Here is a 17832-nt window from a genome sequence, read left to right as displayed (position 1 = left end):
GGAAACCCATAGGAAGGCCCAGTGCTGCCTCTGGACATGCTTAAGGCAATAAATTTCAAAAGAAGTCCTTACCGCTGCCTGCTGACGTCATTCCTGGCCCACTGCTGCAGAGTGCCTGATACTCCGCTGCAATAAATTAACAGATAGTAAATGATTCCCTTGTTTGCAGAACAGGTCGATCCTGCTCTTGGCTTTGCACACATCATTTCCTCCAAAGTGAGTGGAACTGAAATAAAGTGGTAATGGGAAGGAGGCATCTCCCGGGGGTCACACCAGGCTCCCATTTTAAAGGCTCCTCAGTCACCGTGGAAAACGACTTATAAGGATACAGACAAGTTACAGCAATTCCTTGTGCAAAGCACTTTCGGAAGAGGTGTTTTTCCTATGACTTGATTTTGTTCACCAGGGAACACTTTACACTTACAGTGAAATGTGCCTGTTAAAATGTGGTTTCTTAACTGTTAATAAAATTTTCTCCCATCATCTTGGGAATAACTTTTTTTCTTTGTTCTGAGCTTTTTTTTTTCCTGGTACAACCAAGTTCTTAACATTTTCTCATTTCTCTCTGCAAATTCTCTATCTTCCCCTCACAGGAAAAATAGAGTGTCTATACTTGCATTTATAAGTACTTTTAAAGTTACTCTTCACCAGGATACTAGATGCATTCTATATGATAAATCCATGGGGAAAGTACTGCATAATATTAAAATTGGATCCTATTGAAGAAATTAAGGTATATAGAATACGTTCCCAAATTTGTGATAGAATCAGATTTTTATTTCTTAAAATTGACACAATATTTTATAAACACTTCCAATAATATTTAGATGAACCTAAGAGTGAAAGATGAGAATGGAAAACTAATAGGAATCACACTTATTCCAAGGAAAGTAAGTTTCTCTTAGTTGTCCATGGTTTCTGGCAACTACAGAGCCTCAGGGCAAATGCAGATCATTTGTCCTTAAGCACCAGGAGAACTCAACATTAGTGATGGGCCTTTTTTTCCAGTACCTTGGTGCTGAAGCAAATGGTTCCTATACTTCCCCATGCTAGCACATTGCTTTTCTGGTGACAGGGCATGCAAATGAGCTATACAGATGAAAAAAAAATGAAGGGTGACTCCTTCAGAGCCTCTGGCGTCCAGCAAATGTTAAATTTGAGAAAAGTGGTAAAATCTCTTAATTTTTAAATCATCTGAAAAGGAACCAAAAAAGTATCGAAGGGGAAGGTGGCTGCCACTGTGTTTGAAAGCCAGGGGCCAAGGGCAAAAAGATATACATCCCCTTTACTCTTTCATGTCAGCAATTAATTAAAACACTCATGAAATAGTGTTAAATAATAAGCAGGAAAAATACAATCATGCCAGTTTTGCCCAAAGCAGTTTTATAATTAGTGCTAAATTAGCTGATACTTGGCCTAAATGGAAGTAAATTACTATCATTGTTCCTTTCCATGTGGGCAGGATCTGGTGCTAGACTAGATTTTGTAGTGAATTCAGATCAGCACGGGTTTAAATGCTGATAACAAAGCTCATTGCTAGGGGTCCTGACAGCAAAGCCCTTTCCCTCTTCTAGTTCTCTCTTCTATAAATTGTAGAAAATGATACCCAACTCACATGGCAGTTCCATGGGTTTACTGAGAGAACATTTAAAGAACCCAGCACAACTCAAGCACTTAATAAATGGTAAGCATTGCTGAGCTAGCTCAGTGTTGCGCCCAAGAGATGGTACAATCTGGATGGAAGAGGAAATTCCCAACCATAACTCTTCTGTGGGTTTAACTGACCAATTTCTCATAGCCAGCAAGATGTGTCTTCATATATAGCTTATTTGACTTCCAGAGCACAGAGATGAGCTTTAGATGTTGAGTGGTTACAATTTCTCATTAAATCAACTTAAGATGTTCCTTTTGGATATTTCCAGTACCTTTTAAAATCCCCCTTCCCTTCTGAAATAGGGATCCTCCATTTCAATCGTTCATTATTAGGCATTTTCATCTACCAAAGAGTTGGAGAAACCATACTGAATGAAACCACTTCCACATGTGGACCTCTTTTGTATAGATTCACTCAAATATAAAACAAGCCAGTGGAACTGAGCTTCAAATTTAATTCTCCTAAAGGGAACCCTCCTGCACTGTTGGTGGGAATGCAATGTGGTACAACCACCATGGAGATCAGTATGGAGATACCTTAGAAATCTATACATAGAACTACCATATGACCCAGCAATCCCACTCTTGGGCATACATCCAGACAAAACTTTCCTTAAAAAAGACACATGCCCCCAAGTGTTCATTGCAGCTCTATTCACAATAGCCAAGACATGGAAACAACCCAAATGTCCATCAACAGACGATTGGACTAGGAAGATGTGGTATATATACACAATGGAACACTACTCAGCCATAAAAAAGAACAAAATTACACCATTTGCAGCAACATGGATGGAACTAGAGACTCTCATACTGAATGAAGTAAGTCAGAAAGCGAAAGACAAATACCATATGATATCACTTATATCTGGAATCTAATATATGGCATAAATGAACCTTTCCACAGAAAAGAAAATATGGACTTGGAGAATAGACTTGTGGTTGCCAAGGGGGAGGGGGAGGGAGTGGGGTGGTTGGGGGGCTTGGGGTTAATAGATACAAACTATTGCCTTTGGAATGGATTAGCAACGAGATCCTGCTGTGTAGCCCTGAGAACTATGTCTAGTCACTTATGATGGAGCATGATAATGTGAGAAAATAGAATGTGTACATGTATGTGTAGCTGGGTCACCATGCTGTACAGTAGGAAAAAAAATGTACTGGGGAAATAACTATTAAAAATAATAAACAAAAATAAAAAAATTTACATTGCACTCCAATTTCAGAGAATTAAAATGTAAATAAATAAATAAATAAATAAATAATCCTCCTTAAGCTTTACTGCTTAATGAAATCTGGTCTCTTTTGGTCATCTTTTTATAAACCTACTTCATTTTCCTATTATCCTAAGAATTCTTTGGAGATATACTTAGTCCAGAGGAAAATGCAAAAACAAAGAATTGTATGTACCAAGGGTCTCAAGATTCTAAGTCATGGTTCTTCTACTCATTCAAGACATGAATAAAACCTATATTCTTGTGCACTAGTTTTCACGGTACTCATCTATCTTATAAATTCAAAGTAGGTAAGGAAAGTACTTTGAAAAGTTAAATTAACATACAAAAGGATGATATTAATAATATAAGACTACAGAGTTATAGCGAAGTAACTTTGTTGGAAAGAATTACATTTATAGATATATAATTGGGGTATTATTGTAAACATATATTAAATTCATTGGTAATCATATTAAAATGATAATTTGTATACATTCACTGGGTGAAGTAATCACCCAGAATAAAGCTTGCTTTCTTTAACTGGCATTCCTCCATTTCTTTTAAAGCCTTCCATTTAACTTTCTCTGACTTTTTTTGTATTTTTAGGGCTCCACCCACAGCATATGGAAGTTCCCAGGCTAGGGGTCAAATCAGAGCTGCACCTGGCAGCCTACGCCACCTGGCAGCAACCTGGCAGCACCTGGCAGCAACGCGGGATCCGAGCTGTATTTGCGACCTATATCACAGCTCATGGCGACACTGGATCCTTAACTTCACTGAGCAAGGCCAGGTATTGAACTCTAGGTCCTCATGGATACTAGTTGGGTTTGTTACTGTTGAGCCATGAGGGGAACTCCCTAACTTTCTCTAACTTCTTAGAATACATTTTAATTTCTGTCTGATTTCAAATATTATTATTTTCAAAATGGCAAATGTTTAAAAATTCTGAGTTCATCTTTACTTCATTGTATCTAGGCCAGAAATGAACTAACTGAATTGTAGATATAAACCAACCAATCAGAGCTACATGTTTTCAATATTAGGACTAACTCAGTTTGGGGACATTAGAAGTCAACTGCCAAGCTATCTTAAAATTTGTCCAAATGTTGACAGTCTATTGCTTCCCTTTCAATAAACTATTTTTGCCTTACAAATAGAAATAATTTACAACCAGAGAGGATCTTCTGGATTACTTAGGACAACTCATTTTGTAGATAAAAAGTAAGGATCCCTTTTCCATATGGTTATTATTATTATTATTATTAAAGCCACACGCACGGCGTATGGAAGTTCCCAGAACAGGGACTGAACCCAAGCTGCAGCTGCTGACCTATGCTGCAGCTACAGTAACACTGAATCCTTTAATCCATTACACTGGCCTGGGATAGAACCCATGCCTCCAAAGCAACCTGAGCTGCTGCAATTGGATTCTTATCTCATTGCATCACAGCAGGAACTCCACCTTGTTCTATTTCATAATTCTATTAACTAATGTTAAGCCATCTCAAATCTTTTTGAAAGTAGGTGAGAAAAAAGTCCTAAATAAATAAGAAAACAAAAAAGCAAAAAAAGAAAAACCACACACCTGAACCCTCCAATAAGTAATTTGTCTGACTGTGACTGGGAAGAATTCTGACTCACCACTTTTCTTTTCACTACACTATGTCGCTTCGAATAAGAAAAATACTTTTCCCCAGGGTTGAATAAAGTCACTTAGGAAAAGCACACCTAAATCTACCTGAAGGTGGTGAACAAAATTCACAAATGGCCTTTTGAAAAAAAAGTTGTAAATCTTCAGGTAATCTGAAAATTACCTTTACATGGTATAAAATTCTGCTTTTATAATAGTTCCTGCAAAATGCAAAGACTGTAAAACTATTTTAGAAAACAAGGCAAGCTGCGTGTATCCTCAAGGGCATGGATGTTACTGAGGTGGAGGCATTCAGACAGGAGGCCCAGATGTGCTGCCTCATCCGAATGATTGCTGGTGGGTGAGTAGCATGTGATCAGAGCCTGAGCAGCCCCTGCCCAGAAAGACTCCAGGAAGGTACAGGATGTACCTGAAGAGCATAACCTAATCTTTCCCTGTGACTCCCACAAAGGCAAAGACTGCAGATGCTGGCAGAAGGCTGGTTGTGCTAAGGCATCCCCATGACACCACATACCTGAATTCTGTGAAGGACATGGTTGGCAAGGTTCCCCAAAGGCATACTCGGTGCTGGCACAACAGCATTCAGATTTGGTAACAGCACCAAACAAGGGTTTGACACACTGGCCTCTCTTGTATCCACCGTAGCATGTGCTCCGCATGTGTGTGTCTAAACAGGAAGAAGCATCTGTCATCATACTATCGCTTCAAACAGATGGGAAGCCCCCAGGTCAGAGTTGAAGCTGGCTTTATTGAGCCATCATCCTTGTTCTAACTCACAGAGAATGCCTCTGGTATTAGGTCTCATAGAAAAAAAACAAAACAAGACAAATCATTCAGCATTCAGCTACCAAGCACTGGAAACCAATTACCAGACTCTGAGTTTTCTAGAGACTATTATGGTTTACCCAGCTGTGAGGTCCTGAAGGGCTAGAATTATATCTCACTCAATTTTTTTTTTCCCCAGGCTTATACAGAGAAGGCACTTAATAAATGTTGAATGAATGATGGCTGAACATTCAGTCTCATCTCATGATAGATAAGAACTTTCTTAGAAATACAGCCCAAAATAAACATGCAATTACTGAATATCTGAATTAGATGTACTTTCAAAAAAGAGCATGTTTAATCATAAAAGATTTACACAAATCTGTAGATATTGATCAACCAAGCAGTGTCATCTTTACCACTGAGGGGATTCCCAACTATGTCCAGTTCTCTTCCAATTCAAAACGTTTACTGAATACCTTTCTTAAAAATAATATGGACACAATTTGTATCAATTGCTACATAATTCCCCAACTTCTCATGAAGCCCATAAAACTCTTATCAAAGAAGTTTCTTGATTATCCATATCCTCCTTTGCATTATATACCTTTATTTGGACATTTAATTTCTCAGGTAAAATGAAATGCTCACCATGAGATAATGAGCACATAAACAGGACAATTTCAAAGACCATTATCAACAAAGGAGGAATGGAGAAAACCAAGGACAGCTATGTGATTAGGAAAGACAGGGAGAAGGAGATTCCCTTGGTTTTTCATTTATCACAGCTCATCTTTCTATCCCTTAAATTAGCATCCATTTTCTACAAGAAGAGAACTGACCCTGCTGGTTGGTCGCCCCACAAATATTAATTGTATCATATAAGCTACAGTAGAGTGCATTTGTTATCCATGGATTCTAGTGATTGACAGAGGGTATATCTCTATCATACATCTAGTCATGGCTTTAATCTTACCAACACACACACGTCCATCCAGACCCACGGCCAGTCCTGGAAAGCATTCACATCTGTAGGAGCCGTCAGTGTTGACACAGCGCCCATTCATGCAGATTCCAGATGTTTCACACTCATTAATATCTGTGGTGGAGAAAAGCACTTATTGAAAATGAAGTGACTTTATCTACAACCATAACATTTGCAGTTCAAAGACTTGAAGATGGGGACGATTAAAATGATATACGGCATCAACAATAAAAGCTCAATGAGATGCATTTCATTTTCCTTTGAGAGAAGAATAATAAGAACTGAGAGAGATAAACTGTCTGAGCTTATTTCTTTTCCAGAGAAACTATTTCAATGGCATTCTCTTGAGATTTTTTTTTTAATCCAAAGTAAGAATCACAAAGGCAAAAACAGAACTGAAAGAAGAAAGGAAGTGACAGCCAAAAGACAAAGGGTCTCATGTAATGTTTCACATGTCTTCCAGGACTGTCAGAAATCTAGCTTGATAATAAACTGCATCTGTGACCTGGGTGGGAAGCTTCTCCTTTTGGCATCCAGCACCCAGACTGGTGTCCATTCCCGTATCACTCATGCCTTAACTCTCTGGGACAACTAGAATGACATGAGGAGACAGAGACCGAAAGCCTTGATGGAACACCATAAAAAAGGAACAGAAAATGAATTTAGATGACGTTGATGACAATTCCTAGCCAACAACAGCACCATAAGCAGTTGGAACCTAGTAAAGAAAAATCTCTTTTAAGCATGACAACTATTTTATAGTATCATATGTGTATACTTGGGGATGTTCTGGTTAAAGACTTTATTGGGCACAGACTAATAATAGCAGATATCCATCCCCCCCCTTAATATGGGGCAGTAGAAATGGTAAAAAATTGTGTTTTGGAAAATGTAAGACTTAGAAGCCAGTCATTTTATAACAACTCCTTTTATAATATACAACTAGTGTATGTGAATATTTCCTTTCTTCTGACCTTAAAAAGGCAAATTGAGACTGAAACACCTCTGCGTTTTACTTAGCTTGTGTTATTTGGCACCAAAGATATTTGGATGATCCAAAATTCCGGGTATGGATTGTATTTTAAAACAGCAGTTATATTTAAATACAGGAACTCAAATTGGTTCAGTTATTCAGGTCACCTTCTTGTTCAAGTTGAGATCTATGGTAAAACAGGGGTGACCACAGCTTGAAAAGTCATACAAAGGCTTTTTACTGGAGACAGAGATGCAATATAAACCCAGAGGCCTCAACCTTCAGTGAATGATCAGGGAGGCCACACTGTTCATCAGATTAGTTAATTGGAGAGATTCGATTAGCATTATTTATTCAGCTTTGAACAGTCACATCTTTGTGGGGTCAGAATTGAGTGCTTGGTGCTAAGAGAAAATCATATCCCATGATATCAAGAGAAAAATTATGGAAAAGAAATTCAGCATGCAAGAAATTCCTTGTTTATTCTTATTACAGTGTGTGTGTTCTATCTTCTCTATACATCAGAAAAAAGAAGACATAGGTAAGAATGTGGAGCATTCTCCCTCTCCCTCTCTCTTTTTCTCTAGCTCTGATTCTTAAGTCAGCATGCTAAAGTCGGAGGAGACTTTTAATCATCAGGCACTTTCAAATGAATGCCATAATCCATGTATCAATAAGATTTTTAGTTCACTGCTTGCTAACAGCTGCAAAACTCTAGTTTCACCTACAAGGTCATAAGGTCTTTGGAAGTAGTTCTATCAGCATTATCTACTGGACACCCTCAAGTGGCTGTGGTCTGGGTTACCAGCAGCCTATAGGTACTGAAAGTGATCTTAGTGTGCTCTGTGGATAGGTAAGAGGAGCATGTGTTCTCTAAAAAGGTCTGTTCACCAAGGGGTTTTCACATTTCCTTCTGTTATTTTATTTAGGAGCCTGGTTCCAAATAGTCTAGCCATAATTCCTTTCCCCTTTCTTTTTTATTTGTATGGCACTGAATCGGCACAATTTGGTGCTTTGTTCTATGTTGTCCTAACACTGTAGCATATATCCACGTGTTAATCTTGTCCTTCCAACTGTAAGTTCCTCTCAGCACATAGCCCAAAAGTACAGAAATCAATTTCCTGCTTCCAATTTGGAAAAAAAAGAATGCTTTCTCTGGCTGTGAAGGCAGATTTGTACAATATTAAGAGCCACTGATATGAAGGTCACAGAGAATGCAGGTAAACAACCAAGGGCTAGAAGCTCTTTTAAGGCTAGAGAAAATATAGATCATGCCAAGGACTTAATACAAGCCTTTGTAACATAACGTCTTTACCAGAGCTGCCCACCAGGGGCACCCTGAGGAGAGGCACCACAGGACTTTCTCTTGCCTTCTTAACCTTGAATAACCTGATGTTCACACTTTTACATCTGAAAATATGAGCAGAAGACTTTGAGTGCAGTATTTTAGCATATTCCTGGACCTGTTTTGCATATGAGGTACCTTGAGAAGTCTGGTTCCAACTTAGATCTTAGACACAAGCACAATAGTTACTCATCTTTGACTACCTAAAGCTAGAGACACCAAGAATACATTTATCTCTGATGATTCTTCTCAGGACCCCATTTTCAACAGCACAAATGAAAATCTTCATTTTGCCTCACTACCTGGAATAACGGGATTATTTCAAAAGTTACCAACCTAACCAATGGCTCCTGCTTCCTTTATTTCTGCTGCTTAATTCGGTTTCCCTTTTTTGCTTAGGATACTTGGCAAAGCTTAAATAGGTTGTATTTCTTAAGGTATGTGGAGGGTATTAGGACAAAGAGCTCACGGCAATAAGAGTCTACCATATTTTGTCCAGGTGAGAACCTAAGAGATGGCAAATGACAGCCCTCAAGAAGCCAACTGCCATTATTTCTCAAATGCAAGGAAGAGGCTGAACTAAGCTTATTTAAAAAGAGGCTCACATCTGTTGGTAGTCCAAATGGTAGTCTAGCTTTTCATTCATTTTTACAGCCTATATAGCCCTTTTGAGCAGATACCAAACATCCTTTCTGGAATAAGAACAGGGTAGAAACCATAGCTCTCTGGATGGCTGGATTTAAGAAGGCATTCCAGTTAGGTTTCCTAATCCAGAATTAGGGGTACTTTAAATAAGGAGAATCAATAAGGGGAGGTGGTAGTTCTAAGTAATGCAGAGAGGAGAAACAACAGGTGAAGAATAGATTTAGAATTTCATAGCACAAACCTTTACAATAACGCCCATCTGATGCCAGCTGAAATCCAGGTTTGCAAATACACTTAAAACTGCCATCTTCATTGATACACATTCCATTAAGGCACATGTTCCTTATGCTGCATTCATCCATATCTGAGAAACACAAAAGATACATTTCCTTATGATCAGATGAATAAGCTTACAAAGGGAGCCAATATGGATCAATATATTGTTTCTTCCCATTTCTTTATTTTTTGTGATCATCATCTAAGGCTAATTTTCTTCCAAATTATAGTAAACAAAGAGAAGAGGGGCCATATAAAATATGTACCTCAAGCTCTCAATTTTTGACAAGTGCATACAAACTATAGGGCTATTTATTTTATGATGTGCATATATGTATACACATGCACATACAATTGTATGCATATTTGTATATACACATATATTAAATTAATATAGAATTATCCATATGAAATCTCAGGTAAATATGAAATTTGACTCAAAATAGCTACCAAGGCTTTTTTTAGGAACAGCAGTTTACAAACTGAAAAGTGTGTAAATAGCCTGATGGTTATGTTTACAGACTTATATTAATTCTAATACATTGAAAAATAAAATCAAAACTAGGAAAGATTAAATTTGAAATGTATTTAGGCTTCTTCTTGATTCTTTAAAAAAATGGAAACCAGAGGGCTACCTGTAGTTTGAAGAAATTTTAAATAGGGGTAGGAAAAAAATATATTTTTAAAATGCAAGCCTCGACTATGGAGTATAGCCACACCCTCGCTATTTTATTTAATGTTGCAGCTGTCTTCAGAGGCACTTGCTCTTCTAGACACAGTGTGTTTTCACTTACAGGCTTTAGTCAGACCAAAGTAATTTATGACTTTTTTCTCTTTTTAAAACAAGATTCTATCCCAACTGAGAATTTTGGCATTAAGTCTTTGAATTGAATCACTGAGATAATATTCTGCCAAAAATGTTTCTAAGAACAATTTTGAAATTCTTTTAATGTATGAATAGATTGTTAGGAAAGATGATAAGGAGCATTCTTCTTCCTTTTTTATTTTTTGCTGGTCTAAGAAGTGGAAACTCATTAATAATTGTCACATGTTCAATTTATGTAAAAAGGGCAGGAGAAAAGACAAAACATTTCAAATCAATTCAAAGAGAGGTGATTAATTCAAGAGGCAGTATAAATGGCTGGCTCTCAATAGTCAACATTTCTCTAAAATTTTACATTTTCAGATACTCAACAGCAGTATTTCACTACTACACAGATACTTTAAACAAAAGAATTTTAAGTGAATAAAGAATATATGGGACTAGGTGTGCTCTTTTTTCCCCGAACATACAATTTCTGATTGTGTACAATTTGTAAGTAACAATTTGTGCTACAAAAGTTTCATCGCCAGGAATCTTTAAATAGAAAGCTCTGCTCCTACATTGAAAATGTTGTTTGGCTCACACAAATGTGAATTAAAGTCATGGATACTGCTGAAAATTAGGTTTCCTCTTAGATAATAATAGGTGAATATATAATTGGTATTTTGACCTTTCATTCAATGTTTGGCTTGCTCTTGTTAAAGCCTTTTTGATATTGAAAATGCAATGGAAGGAGGGGAAGAACATTATTATTCTGTAATTATTATCGTACTATGTTACCTTCACAATTCTTCCCATCTCGTGTAACATGAAATCCTGCATTACACACACAATGGAAACTGCCATCTGTGTTGATGCAACGTCCGTTATTGCAGATACGGCCATTCTGTAAACATTCATCTATGTCTAAAATCAAAGTTAAAAAGGAAGAGATAGCTTTATTTAGGTGATTTAAAATTATTTTATTTTTCCCACTCACCATCTCCAAACTCATGATTTTGTCTTTGGTTTTAGTTACCAAATAATATTTTTCAGCATAAATTCAGAATCAAATAACATGAACCTTAGGATGACTAATAAAAGTTTTGAAGACATAAGAAAGAAAAAAATGCCAACAAAAGAGCATTTGATCGAACTCTAATTTCTTATAAGACTCCTTAACTCTCAATTCTGTAAACAAAATAGATTCTTCATCATCTTCTTAGCTAATTTAATGAGCCAGTATAGATTATTATTTACATTGAACTTTGGCAGGTATCTTTTAAATACATGATCAAAAAGGCAGATCTGCTAGCTATATCAGAACATTAAAACAGAAATGTCATTTTAAAAAAACAATTAAAAAACTTAATTCCATCCAAAACCCACCAGTCATTTGACTCTGAAATATCTACCTTTCTTATGACAGTTCTGGTCCAAGTACAGTTTTATTTGTTTATATATTCTTAGTCTCTTTAATAACTTTATAAATATTCCACCTGCCAAATAAAATATTGGTAGTATGGGGACATTTCTCCCTTTTTCTTTCATTTTTAATATTATGCCAGAGTAAACAGCAGAGCATGATATGGGAGTGTTAAAAATGACAATAACACAAATAACCTGCCTCTGATCTCTCATTTAAAGATTACTAACCATGATGAAAGATTAAAGATTATGACTGGGTCACCTTGCTGTACAGCAGAAATTGCTACAACACTGTATATCAACTCTAATTTAAAAAAAGATTAACTATTAACATAAAGCCGACTACAAGGTACCCTGGATTATCTATTCCCCTTGATTTCTAGGCTATATGCCTGGATGAATTTCAAAGAGGATGAACACAAACTACCTTGTCTATAGAGCATACATTCTTTGCCAGGGCTCATTCCCCAGGAGACAGAGGCCAGGGGACTGAGCAGAGCTGGATGGAAGCAGACCTATCCATGCAGAGTGGAGGCCACGTGGGCTTGCCTGTAAGCACCCCAAACATTCTCTGGACGACAAGAATGTGCACTCATGGCACCCTGGTTATTCTGACTGTCTACCCTGTGTCGGCACGGTGTCTTGTGGTTGACCCTCAGACGCACTTTCTTTCTGGGCAGATCCAGCAGCGGTTTCCACACGAGTCATTGGACTAGCTGAGGCAGTCTGGGCTTTTCTTCTGTCTGATCTTGGTGCCAACAACCTCCAATCTTTTTCTCTCTCGTTTATTTCTTAATCCTTGCTAAAATCTGACTTGCTCCATGCTCCAAAAAATAGTGAAAGCCACATATTCCTGAGCAGACTTATTTTTTAAGATTCTATAATCTACTTAAAAAAAAAAAAAGGATTCTGTAATCTATGGAGGCCCAAGGATAAAATAAACAGGAGAAAGAGTTCAGCTTTTTCTCTCCTCACTGATTTAAAAATGCCATCAGGCTCCCACTGCCTTACAAAAACAAATAAAAAGCTTGCCATTCAAAGTCTCTGCTGTGCTTCTGTGTGTTCCTACCGTCCCCTTCTGTTCAGGTGCCTGCATCTTTCTCAGCCAAGTACACAGCCTTTCTGACCATCCTATGGCAACTTTGCATCGAACCCCAGATGTGAGCATGTTATCAATTTCTTGTGTTTGGGATCAGCTTAGCACAAGCTCTTAAAGAAGACAGTGCCTGAGACTTTCAGGTAATCCTCGATGTCTAATAAACTAAGTCTCAGATTGATAACAACAACACCCAGCTACGCTGGCTGGCCCCTGCCCCAGCTGATGCTCTCAATACCATCTTCTATTTGCTGACTTAGCATGATCTTCTGAAACCCTGGTTTTGGTTTTCTTTCCACTGTTGCGAAATGCCTAGTACACTGTTTGTATGAATTGATTCTTTTAAACCGTAGTTATGACATAAGGGAGTTTCTAACCTCAGTTAAAAATTCAACCTAGCCATATCTGTAATTCAGTAAGTAGGCCATTAATAGAAATACAGGTTGAAATGCTGTGCTCTGCATCTCTCTGCTCAAAATTGCCATATATAAACAGGGCACTGAAATATGCCAATGGCAAGAAATTTCCAAGTCAAAGATTTTGAAAAATCATCATGAATAAAAATAAAAACATCTGTATGTCTTCAACTCATATGAAGAACTTTGCTAAAAGAGGCAAATAGAATTAACTCATTAATGGCTGATTTTTAAAGTGATACACACCTCCCTACCTTTCCTTGAATTTAATTTTAACAGAGAGTTTTCCTGCTTTTATCTGGCTTTACTGGATCAATGATAACAGTTCATTCTGTGCCAAATTTATAGAGAGGCAGGTATTTGAGTCCTCTGACATGGGAAGCAGATCTTAATTATTCCTGTTTCAGAAACTCAGTACAACAAAATCATCTAAAAACAAGCATACTGGGTGGCTTAATAAGTCAAACAATAAACTTTAAGGGAAATGTTTCTAAGCAAACTTTATAGCAGTGCTTCTCAAACTTTCAGGTGCAGATGGATCACCAGAAGAAGATTTTGATTCAGCAGTCCTGACATTTTGCATTTCCAACCTGCTTCTGCAGCTGACCACATTAAATAAAGCAGCAAGAACTTGCAGGTTCTTCCTATCCTTTAAGGCCTTCCCATTAAGTGATTAATTGCGTAAAATTTCACTCAAAAATGTCCTCAGCTTCTGTGTCAACAAAGGACAACCCTATGCCCTATTAAAAGTTAATCATGAGGCAAAAAAAAAGTACTAAAAAAGATATTCTCATGAGCACAGAAGCATCTTTTAAAATAATCTGAATGTCTGCCAGATTTTATGATGTTATCCTTCCGAGTAACAGTATCTGGAATTAAGTGCAGCAAGCAATGGGAGCATATTAGCCTCTTCTGGCAAGGGTTATTTAAACTCTACTGAATTCCTTCAAAGCAAACTCCTAATTTAAAGTACACGTCCCACATGGCAAGCAAGGACCATACCTCGGCACTCTGTCCTGGTAAGTGTGCTCTGATAGCCAGGCCGGCACTGACAGGTGTAGGAGCCCTGGTTATTAATACACTCTCCGCCAGCGCAGGGGTTCTTCTCACATTCATCCACATCTGCAAAACACGGTGTATTTTAAGTAAGCAAATTAGACAGCCATAACTCATAACTCTAGACCATTTTATTGTTTTCCTTTGCATGTTAAAACACTTTCCTTCTAAGAAATAAATCACATCATGAAGAGATCTTTTTCATTCCACTACAATAATGGTGTCATCAGCCACCTCAAGACTGGAGGAGCAGCTCAAGTGTATTCTTTTCCTGTGTCATTTTTCAGAGAAAAATGCCAAATATGTAGCAACTCAACACTCCAAGCTAATAAACATCTTTTCTTCCTTGAGTCTGGCCTAAGGGAATCCGACTAACATTTCACAAGTGGCTTCTGGATAGGAGTCTACGAAGCTCATTTTTTTCAATAAAAAGACCTAAGTGTATCTAAGCACCCCTTGCTAAGTTCCACTAAGAACATGATAACAAAGCATGAAGCAGCTTTAAAAGGCAAGTCTCACCCACCATTGAGGCTGCGACCACCAACACCCTATCTCCAGACAGGCTCCTACTACTTTCACAGTCATTTAGAACTATCTGTCTACTTAGAGGTGAATTGGTTTTTTTTCTCTGCTTGTGAAGACGAGGAAGCTAAGGCTTATGGGAGAGAACCCACTTGCTGGAAGTCACGTGCTGCCGTGACAGCTGCAGGTCTGCTCTCACAAGCCTGAGCCAGACTTTCCCTTCCCTACCAGCTCTGGTTGCCCTCTAAGGATTGAAGGGCCTTCTCCTAATGTGCTGCTGGAAAGGGGTTTTCATACCACCAGGGGACTAGAGAGCGTGAGAAACCAAGAATACCTTATCTCTGCCTGATTCGTAATTGAAATTGGGATTTACCACATAACCAAGACAGCAATTTCTTTTTAAAAAACTAGATGGCAACTGGGTGTTCTTATCCTATCCAACAAATTAATGATTCTTGTCTTAACACTTCCACCCTTCACTAGCTTAAATGCCTTGTCAACAACTTAAAGTTCCTTGCTTTGGTTTTTAATGACTAAGTAGCGAAAACTGGTAAGTTATCCATTCAAGTTAGTGAAATGTGAAAAGTTTCATAATTTAGGGATATTTTTAATGCTTTATTTTAATGGTCCATGCTACTTTCAATGAGTGTCGGCTTGAGGTAACATACTAATTTTCTACTCAGGAATTGAACCTGGGCAGCCTGAGTGAAAACCAGGAATCCTAACCACTAGACTAGCTAATGCAGAATTGCCCTGATTCTTGGCCCCTGTTGAAAGCAAGAATGTTTCAAGGAGGCAAAGACTGTAAAAACAGGTACAAAGTTATTGTTAGAAACACAGTACAACATGTAGGGAAGCACAGAGAGAAGTAGTCTATTTATCTAAGGCAGAAGCAAGGCAATAATACACACTGAAAAGAGGAGTGAGGGTGTGGGTGTTCTGAATGAAGAACTTGCCAGAGAGGTGATTTAAATCATTTCTATGAGGCAGTACTTCTGGGCCTTTGTTTTCGTTTGGCCAATTATCTTGTTTTATTTCTCATACCTGACTGGGCCCAGGGCCTTCCCAATATGTGTGCTCATCTGTTGGCTAAGATGGATTCTAAAGCAAAAGGTTTGGGGATGGTATCAAGACTTATTATGGCCTGGCACCCGCTCCCTGTCTGACCCAGAGGGGTCTTTGTGTGCACGTGGAGTTGGGGTCTTCCTGAACACAAGGATAGGAAGTATATGACCTCTTGATCTTTTGCCCAGGCAGGGCTTCACCCCTCTCTGTCCCAGCCATTACCATTATTTAACATGTCTACAGAAGACAAGCTCCAGTTATTTGCCTTGTGCCTGTTGGTATTTCTATCTTGAAGTACAGATAGGTGGCTGGTTGTAAATGTCTATCCTGGAGCCCATCCATCTTCCTGCTTCAAGGCTTTGATAAGTGACTTAAGTTGGAGTTACCGGCAATGCCTTGAATGTATTTTACAATGCAAGTTAAAATTCACTACAGTAAGCATAATAATGGAACCCCAAATACCTTCATGTCCTAATCCCCAGAACCTGTGAATCTGCTTCCCCTTCATGGCAAGGGCAATTAAGTAAAGCTGCTCATCAGCAGAATCTATTCCTCCTGGAATATACAGCTGGGTCCTATGTAATCACAAAGATCCTTAAATGTGGAAGAGGGAATTGGAAGAGAGAACCGAGAACCAGAGTGCTAGAGAGAGAGATTTGAAGGTACTACACTGCTGGCTTTGAAGACGAAGAAAGAGCCCTCAGCCATGGAAAACAGACAACTTCTAGAGGCAGGAAAAAGTAGAGAAATGGATTCTCTCCAAGAGTCTCCAAATGAAACACAGTTCTGCCAGCACCTTGATTTTAGTCCAGAAAAGACCTGTGTTGGTCTTAAAACCTATAGAAATGTAAGAATAAATTTGTGTGGTTTTAGGCCACTAAGTTTAAGATAATTTGTCACAGTGGCAATAGAAAACCTGTAGGCATGGAACAGAATTGCAATAGCCTCTTGATGGCAGTCTAATGTTCTATCACATACCAATGCACTCTCCACGGAGGTCCAGTTGGAATCCTTTGTTGCACTCACACCGGTAGCTCCCAGGAGTTGGGATGCAGCGTCCATTTTGACAGAGATAGCGGAACAGCTGGCAGTAATCAGTGACGTTGACAGGCAGCACCCCTAAAAGGAATAACATTAAACCCCATTAAAGTTATTTACAACTGGGACATTTTTGTTTGTTTTGTTTAGGGCCACACCTGTGGTGTATGCAAGTTCCCAGGCTAGAAGTCAAATTGGAGCTGTAGCTGCAGGCCTGCACCGCAGCCACTGCAACTCAGTATCTGAGCTGCATCTATGACCTACACCACAGCTCATGGCAACACAGGATCCTTAACCCGCTGAGCAAGGCCAGGGATTGAACCTGTGTCCTCATGGATACTAGTCGGGTTCGTTACCATTGAGCCACAACGGGAACTCTTTCATAAGCATTTATTCTGTTAAGAAGGGGCAAGATGCTGAATCATGAAGGAAGGAGGATACTCTTTGGGCAAAGGTCATCTGGCATCTGTAGAGCATGTTTCCATTCCTGACTCCAGAGAGCACCTGTGCACTCATGTGGCCAGGTACCCCGCCCCACTGTAGCCTGATTCTCTGCCTCACTCTCAAGACTCCAGTTTGGAGAAACAATAAAGGCAGAGAGTTATTGGTATTTAAATGCTTGCCAAACTGCTTTGTGTAATACATAACCCAAAGCATAATTTTAAACCTCCACTATGAATTCATGCCGTGAATCAGATTTAAATTTCTACCACACCATCAATAACAAAAGGACATTAGTCTCCAAAGAAGATGCAACCGCTCATTTTCCTCTATGCAATAGGCAAATTGAGAAACTTCTATATGACACTATGTAAAACTAAATATTTAAGAATTGGTAAACCAACTTCATGACTTAAGCAGCATAACTAAAAACAAACAAAAAAAAGTTAACCTGATTT

The 17832-nt window shown here is 38.4% G+C and overlaps 1 protein-coding gene across 1 annotated transcript in view; it reads right to left on the bottom strand.

Annotated features, from left to right (window-relative positions):
• FBN1 (fibrillin 1) overlaps positions 1-17832 on the bottom strand; it is a 257639-nt gene that overhangs the window by 95589 nt on the left and 144218 nt on the right. The window contains 7 exon segments of the mRNA NM_001001771.1: positions 73-126; positions 5036-5188; positions 6263-6385; positions 9476-9598; positions 11114-11239; positions 14255-14374; positions 16874-17014. Of these exon segments, the coding sequence (NP_001001771.1) occupies positions 73-126; positions 5036-5188; positions 6263-6385; positions 9476-9598; positions 11114-11239; positions 14255-14374; positions 16874-17014 (840 nt within the window).

This window comes from Sus scrofa, chromosome 1 (assembly GCF_000003025.6).
Source record: "Sus scrofa isolate TJ Tabasco breed Duroc chromosome 1, Sscrofa11.1, whole genome shotgun sequence".
NCBI classification, from domain to species: domain Eukaryota; kingdom Metazoa; phylum Chordata; class Mammalia; order Artiodactyla; family Suidae; genus Sus; species Sus scrofa.
The sequence above is the reverse complement of the archived record's forward strand: the minus strand, read 5'-3'. Positions and strand labels throughout refer to the sequence as shown.